This window comes from Myxocyprinus asiaticus, chromosome 10 (assembly GCF_019703515.2).
Source record: "Myxocyprinus asiaticus isolate MX2 ecotype Aquarium Trade chromosome 10, UBuf_Myxa_2, whole genome shotgun sequence".
Lineage (NCBI taxonomy): Eukaryota > Metazoa > Chordata > Actinopteri > Cypriniformes > Catostomidae > Myxocyprinus > Myxocyprinus asiaticus.
Genome location: NC_059353.1, coordinates 41,689,038 through 41,697,143, shown reverse-complemented (window position 1 = coordinate 41,697,143; position 8,106 = coordinate 41,689,038). Strand labels below are relative to the sequence as shown.

General features: G+C 37.4%; 1 protein-coding gene across 2 annotated transcripts; it reads right to left on the bottom strand.

Moving 5' to 3' along the window:
• Positions 1 to 660: 660 nt before the first annotated feature.
• Positions 661 to 7,901, bottom strand: lrrc3 (leucine rich repeat containing 3). Of its 2 annotated transcripts, none has more exons than XM_051709154.1 (2): positions 7,864 to 7,901; positions 661 to 4,213 (listed from the first exon to the last, which is right to left on the bottom strand). In XM_051709154.1, the coding sequence occupies exon 2, from the start codon at positions 3,821 to 3,823 to the stop codon at positions 3,023 to 3,025; it is 801 nt and encodes a 266-aa protein (XP_051565114.1). In that variant the 5' UTR covers positions 3,824 to 4,213; positions 7,864 to 7,901; the 3' UTR covers positions 661 to 3,022. The 2 variants fall into 2 exon arrangements, with proteins under 2 accessions (XP_051565114.1, XP_051565115.1); XM_051709155.1 differs by lacking the exon at positions 7,864 to 7,901 and adding an exon at positions 6,070 to 6,113.
• Between the last annotated feature and the right edge of the window lie 205 nt (positions 7,902 to 8,106).

The following is an 8,106-nucleotide window of genomic DNA, read 5'->3' as shown; positions in this document are numbered from 1 at the left end:
TTGATAGATCTTCACTGTATTGAAGATGCCATCTACAGCAGTCCCAGAACAGCATGCCTTAAAGTTTACTGCAGCATTCCAAACCTTTCCCTGTAATGAATGTGCTATTGATCTAAAGCTACAGGAACCCTGGACAGTAAAGTAATCATAACATTTACTCTCAGCAGGTTGATTCATGAAAACTCTGAAGGTACAAAAAAAAAAAAAAAATGTAAGGCATTATTTTGCACTTAGAACAAACACAAATACAATTGAAGAATACAATTGAACATGTCTTTAAAAACTCATTCTTTGTTGAAAGCTACTCAAAATATTTTCAAATACAATTTCAAAGGGGATTATTACAAGCAACCATGCTGGTCCCTTGACTGTGATTCACATCAGTTGTATTATTCACGCAGTACAAAATCATTTGCTTATGATTTACTGTAGTAGTGCTGCTAAGATCACTAGAAAATGTACACCAACATTTTAAATCCCTTTAATGACTGCTTTCCACAGCTGGTAATTGCACAGCGTCCAGATAAGTACCTTCTACATAAGGCTAAAATGCTCGTGTTTAGCAGGAATCTCGCTCTGGTCGATTGCTCCAAAAGACAAGAAAGGCAGAGTCTTCATATAACATTTTATTTTCTTATGTTGCAATTATATACACTACTGCAGAAAGGCTTGTACAATGATGAACTAACTGATACATGTGGACTCACTACATAAACACACATTATGTTCAGATGAAAAGACTCGAGCCCTTTTTCCTATAATAAACAAATACATTCCTTTTTTGCATATCATCTGATATCTTCTATTTATATACAGTACAACACTTGCATTGACAAAGATCAGAGAAATCCTTCAAATACATGAAGATTTACACTTAAATATCTGAAAATGACACTGCTCTAATAAACACAGTGCAACAGAAATTGCCTCAATATGTTACATCCTCCCCTGTCTAGGGTAGAGGAGTAACAAAACTAAAATGTAAATAAATAAGTGTTGTACTTGTCTGAGCTCCCATCTCTCACCCCAGCACTTTCCAGATGACACAATTTGAAGGAGTGTCAGATTTATTAAAAGTATTGCTCAGCTAGATTTAAAAATAAATAAATAAATAAATAAATAAATAATAAAAAAAAGATGGGGGGGGGGGGAAAGCAAAATTAGCTCAAGAGAGGGCCAGGCCAAAACAAAACAAGCTTCTAGCCATTTCATGAAAACTAAAGCTTTCAAAGAGAAAATACAACAAAAAGACACAGGGCTACAACTTGCGCCCTCTCTATACATAAAAACAGGAGAAAAAGGTATACAAAGAAAATGGCACCCAACTCCCTACAGCTTCCTCCAGAACTAAGCATAAACCAATTAGCTTAGCAAGAATGGCAATACAACAGGAGAGCTAAACAACAAATAAACCCTGCTTCACAGGAATGTTTAGCAAGTATTAATACATACATGAATCAACAGCTACAGGCTTGGAGTTAATATTTCAACAACACAAAAACATCTGAGACAGGTAATCTCAGCAAGGGCAACTGCATGGAAGTATCTCCTGTCTCCCCTCTCTAGTTCCACCAGGCACGCTTTTATACTGGTGTGCCATCCTCCAGGAGCGAATCAGGAGAGCCACACCCATTGATGGTAATTGAAGCAAGCTGGTGTCACTGATCCTGTGATAGCAAAGTAGGGTGAAAATAACAAAGAAGCACACACACAGGCAGCACACACAGGTCCCCAACAAAGATTATGTACTGGGACGTAACATTCATTCAAAGATTTTTTTCTTCAATTGTAAGGAACAGAGAGAAAACACACCAAATAATGCCCAATGCACAGTGTATTGGTGTTGAGGTACCAGGGAGTAGGCACTTGAGCATTTAGAATGGGGTGAGCTGCCAACTTTCCAGATAAAAAGGCAAAGCTCAACTGATGGGTTTCTGGTAGTGATGTACTTGCTCTGAAAATTCAATTCATTAACACAACACCATAAAGAAAGGAAAATAAAATGGACCATAAATCCAGCATTTAGTTCTTGGTTGTTAAATGTAATTAAATTAGAACACAAACTGACAAATCATTTTAGGAAACTGTAATTTAAGCCCCTGTAAAGAAATTGGAGCTTTTGCAGAACCTGCGGTGAGGCACCAGTTGGCCACAACAGAACAACCCGGTCTCACAACAAGTTGTAATAATACAACAAGAAGGTGAAATCATATAAGTTGGCTTCCCAAACATATCCCAAACATAAACCTAACCATGAAGTCTAACCCATTACGCAAACCTATGATGATTTTAAAAGAAAAATCACTGTTGTGTACTGTTGAAGAAAGATAAACAATGGGCTTCTGAATGAGTGTTCTTACGATATTTCCTAAGTTTAACCCCCAACCAAAACCTAACCATAAAGCATAATCCCTAACCTAAATCTAAACAAAGTTTAACCCCTTTTCCCAAACCCTAAACTTAACTATGATTTTAATAGGACAATCACTGTTGTGTACCACGGTAAAAAAATAAATAAAATAAAAACAAAACAACAAAAAAGACATTGTGGCTTAGAAAAAGTCAAGGGAAGGTGTTACTGACGTACATCAGTGAACTGTATTGCAAAAAATTTGGAATGAGTGACCAAATTTGTTCTCAGACATTTCCTTTCTTAAAATTAAGTGTTGGATAGGGGGCTAGAGAAATTTGATGCCTATATTGTATTAATTTGAAATTCTATTGTTTGGTTGGTATCTATGGGAATAAAAACCATACCTTTCCGTACGAACCAAGTCGTACGATAATCTTACAATTTCGCTATCTCTTACATATTATTATGAGTTGTCCTGAAACTATATTGACAGAACAATTGTCAAAACATTCATTGTGCAAACATCCATGAAAACCATTTACAATCAAATCAAATGATCAACAAAATTACATACTAGGTCCTTGGGAAGCAATTGGAAATGATAAGGCTTGCTGTTGTGCCATCATTACTATGCCAAACATATTTGCTTCTACACTGCATTGATTGATGCTAGAGAACAGTGCTGATTGTGTCAAAGTCCTTACTAATTTGGGAGCTACTTGGCAGAGACTTGAGGTACTCCAGATGTCTCCTGGCATCTTCCTGGTTGTGCCGTACATAATAGATGACATAAGCAATCACCATTGTGAACCAACCAAACATTGTGACAAACATGGCCACATCGGTAGTCTTGTGGTGGAAGTTACAAAAGTTTATGCCCGAATCCAACACTTGGATAACAGGCTTGCCCGCATACTCCTCCTGGACAGAGGTGTGGCAACTCACCTCATTCACAGTTTCAGGATCCAGCTGGAGTTCACGCAACACCTCCTGTAGGGTGCACTCACAGTGCCATGGGTTGTTGGACAGGCTGATTTTAGCATTCAGCCGAGCAAAGGTCTCCTTTGGTACGCTTCGCATATGGTTATGGGACAGATTGAGGGCCCGCAAGCTCTCAGCAACACCCTGAAAAGCCCCAGCATCCACTGTGTCAATAGCATTCCTCGACAAGTCAAGCTCTTGAAGCCAGGGAAGGTTTTTGAAAGCCTGGTTGGGGATTTTGGTGATGTGATTGGAGGACAGCAGAAGTGACACGGTATCGTGAGGAAGGTCTGGGGGTATCTCCTCTAGGTTGCGAGAGGAACACTGCACTACTGTCAAACCATTCCTTTCAGAGCAGTGGCAGCTCTTGGGACAAGCAGAACCCATCACACTCAAAAAAATCACTGAGAAAAGTGATCCCAAGATAAGGGTACAGACATGAGGGATGAAAACTTTCCTTGACACACGAGTCCCTCCAGGGAAAGTCATGTCCAGATACTTTCTCTCTGAATGCTCACTACAGTTCAAGGGCAATAATTATTAATCCATGTCATATTATAAAATTAAAAACAAATAAACATAAGAGTTCTCAGGGTAATTTCCATAGTGGCAGGGTTTCCTCATTAATGCACTTTCTACCATTTTTAATTTTTAGGTGTTGGAAGCCATTGTTATGAATGTTGAGCACAAAGCCATAGAACGAAATTTAGCACACGTTGCAATTCATTGTGAATGTATTGGAGAGAATCCAAATGACTCCATCAAGATCTGAAAGGCAATTAAATATTTGACAAGGAAATGTTCAAGAGCCAAGTTTTAAAGAAGAAAGATGTGAAGGGGGCTCCATGTATTTAACATCCTTCCCGCCAAATCTGCGAACTGCAAGAACAAAAGCAGAGAAGAATCACACACAAAAACAAACACAGAGCTAGTGGATTAACACATTGTTGATTTCTTTGCATGTTACAAAGCACAAAACACAGTGCTCTGACCTAAAATTGCTCCATCCGTGACAAATCAATATAACTTAAATCTCATGATCTTGCAGTCAAATTCATTGGTTATGCTACATATAATCTAATTATATTATAAAGGATTTTTAAAGGATCTCATTTATTTAAATTTCTCAGTGATGGCAATCAGAACTTTTAATGATGCAATAAAGCAGGGGATATTCTAGGATTTCAGTTTTAGGTGGCTCAGTCCCTTATCTGAATACAAGATGTTGTGGCTTAGAGGAATATTTCTTACTTAAAGTTGCAGAGAGCTCACATAATCATAGTTTTTAAGGTTACTGCTTCTGATAGTTGATTACAGTATATGACAGTTAATTGAAAAACAGGAACTAGAAATATGGTATACAGTAGATTCAACTATGCAGCAAAGAGGAAAAACAACTAATCAGGCTCCTACAAGTTCTTAAAATCCCGATATTTCCTAAGTTCATATTTTCAAAGGTGCTGTTCCACTAGTCATATGCTATGTTCAGAATAGCATACTATTCTGCAGTATATAGTCTGTATAGTGTGCACAGTATACCAAGTTTCTGTTTGCACATAACACCAGGATGATGTACTACTTCTGCTAAACATTAGTAGAAATATTATTCAGTATACAGCAGAACATGCTGCACAGAATTATGTATCCCACAATGCCTTATGTTTGACTTGACCTTCCATTTCCACTAAGACAAATGAACAAAAATCACTTTTTCGAGTCCGTTTTTTAATGGACTGCAAAAGGTAACACATTTTTACACAAAACTGAATTAAAAATACAACATAACCAGTTTGTGATAAAGTCATGTGACAAAAATGTAGCATACTACTATGATGTATTTTCTGTAGCATGGAAATAATATCTAATTTTTTGCTATTTTTAAAAAACAGTAAGCAGTAAACAGTCAGTACGTTTACATGTACTTTAAACATTCAATTTCAGTCTGGCTGAAATTAATCATTTGTCTTTTTAAAATGTCATGTAAACGCTCAGTCTGACTCAAATTGTAGCAGTCCGATTTTTGCTGACTAACAGACCTAAAAAATAGCTGCATCCGAAATTTTGTACTGTCAGAGTATGTACTATACTTGATGAAGGACGCACTTCTTGGCCAGTAAAATGTTCTTTAGGTAAGCATGCGAGTAGTATGAATAGATTCCGGACACACTTCATCTTGGAACGTGGGAATTGTCCCGTGATGCGAATATATAACGCAATACGACAACCGCAGAACTAGTCTACTTTGATAAACAAGCACATTTAAGCACAAGGAACAACTTCCTTGGAATATATAGCACCTACAGTTGAGAAAAGCCATTCGACTTGCAGTTCTCTGCCGTTTTTTTGTTTTAATACAGTGATATCTCCCTTAGCTCCTGAGGCCTTTCAGGATTGTACAGTGTCCAGTTGATCCGCACTTCAGAATCTCGCCGAAAATAGTAACTAGGTCATCCGGATATTTCTCGGTTACTGTTTTATAAATACTGAGGATTTGGACATACTTCTTCTTTGGCATACTGTTTTGGGCATACTATATATTAGGGAAGTATGAATATTCAGACGCTGCACAAGTGTTTGTAGTTCGGCTTCATTCAGGATGCAGTCACACTAGACTTTGAACAGACAACGCAATGGTCCAGGATATGATTTCACATCATATCTGGTTTTAGTAAATAACACTTCCTAAATAACAAATAATATTATGTTCAAAATGTTAGAAAATACCGTCTACTCACTTTCCAGCAACAATAAAAGAATGCAGCTTTTAAATATGTATCCTTTGAATTGAGCCAAGAGGTCAGTGTGTGACGTTTCGATCTTCTATTGGTCACACGTCCTCTCATCATCCAGATTCGCAGTTCCGAGTTCACCAAGCTTGAACTTCAGCACGCAGCGTCTTATGAAATTTGCGTTTCCGGTCCCCCGTGTTCAGATGTGTTTAAATGGGAGTGAATGGACTGTGCAAAGTGTGTTGTGACAGCCCATTTAATCGGAAAAGCATTGCTCCACGCCTGCTATGAAAGACTGAGGTGACACACAATGTATATAACACTTCCTTTTGGACATCCTTCCTTCAGTTATTTGACTAAGTACACTTTGACAGATGAGCACTGTAGTTCGACATACTGAGTAAGCTAATATTTCTTTCCGAACATAGCCACGCCATCTCTCAAACCATCTGAAGATATGTCAGTAAACCTGTACTAAACCGAACAGGTAAGGGCAGAGAGCAGTCACTGACTGGCTAAAAAAGAAAAAGAAAAAGAAAAGAAAGAAAAAAATGGCGGGCTGCTCCTCCAACTCTTAACAAACAATCGCCAAAACAGAGACAAGAGCGGTTTGTTTAGACACATATTTAAAGTAGTACGGACATTTAATTAATGTAATTTAAAAAAAAATAGCCTACAGCCCTTTTAAATTGGCAAGTAGGGAGAAGAATACTTTCATTAATTCATTACTACAATGAATCATGATAACACTTAAGACATTGTGCCGATAAATCAGATCACGACTGCCTCTTGAACATCCAGTCTACACGGGTAGTTTGCACTCGGTCACAAACTCTTGCTAAGACTGCAGCTCATTTTACAAGTGGCCAAAAGGCAGGTAGAAAACATTAATATGCGGAGCACATCCTGTAGTGAGGCGACTTCCATTCTTTCCGATGAAACTTTATCACAGGGTGCGCTCGAGACATGTGGAATGTATCATTGTAAAAAAAAAAAAAAAAAAAAAATGAAGTGAGCAATAGGCAACACTGGCTGCTCAGGATTGATTACAGGATCTACAGCAGGTCTGTAACTGTTGTTGCCTATTGTGATGAATGTTAAAATCACAAGTCACTTTAAAATCTGAAAGGATTTCATCGGAGTTCATCTATTAAGGTGTGTTACGAAAGCGAGCTTGACTAATACACACTTAATAGCCTACTGTTATGAAAACTGGCTGAATACGAGAAAGGAAACTGATATGAAACAAATATACTGTAATCACCGCATATTTTAGAAATAAAGTGGGAGAGAAACACTAAGAGCCATTTGCAAATAAAAAAAGAGCGATTTGCAAATAAAACGGATCTTGGCAAGTTTACGAGCTGGCTACTCATGTGAACAAAATCCTGTCTGAATAATGCTGATGCAAATGTATAACTGAAAGAAACAATTCAGACATATTGCACTTACTAGACTATTATTAATATACACAGTCAAATAGGCAGGGAGTTGTTCTAGCATACCGATTTACAATATAATCTTTAAATGTGGCATTAAAACCATTATCTTATCCATTCAATAAAAAAATAACAGACCGAATAATAATGCAATAGGGTTCAACGAAAAAAATAAAATAAATAAATAATAAAAAAAATATATATATGTTGTTGCTCTTAAAGACAGACAACAGCAACAACAACAAAAAACTATAACGTTGCCTAAAATGCAACAAAATTATCGCGTTTAAGCCTTTACGTGTAGTTTCAAAATAAAAACACCAGTAATAAGTTACAGTTTTTTTTTATCATTTTGACTTACCATACTTGTTGATGCTTCAGTGTATCAGGCGTTTGCCGTGTGTGTGTGTGTGTGTGTAAAAGTGAAATGCACACAACAGCTATAAGACAGCAGCTTTGCGCTGATTGGATTGCGAGTCCAGCTCGCTCCACCCAAATCTGACTGACTGCTGGACACTCCTTCAGGATGATCTACTGGTACTTCAAGCTGTCGTGCATGTTTGAAATAAGCGCTTCTTTGACCTACCTTCAACATGAGGCATAA

What these genes read in the sequence shown, in the direction of transcription:
- lrrc3 (XM_051709154.1), bottom strand. Translation starts at nt 3,823, where the DNA reads ATGACTTTCCCTGGAGGGACTCGTGTGTCAAGGAAAGTTTTCATCCCT.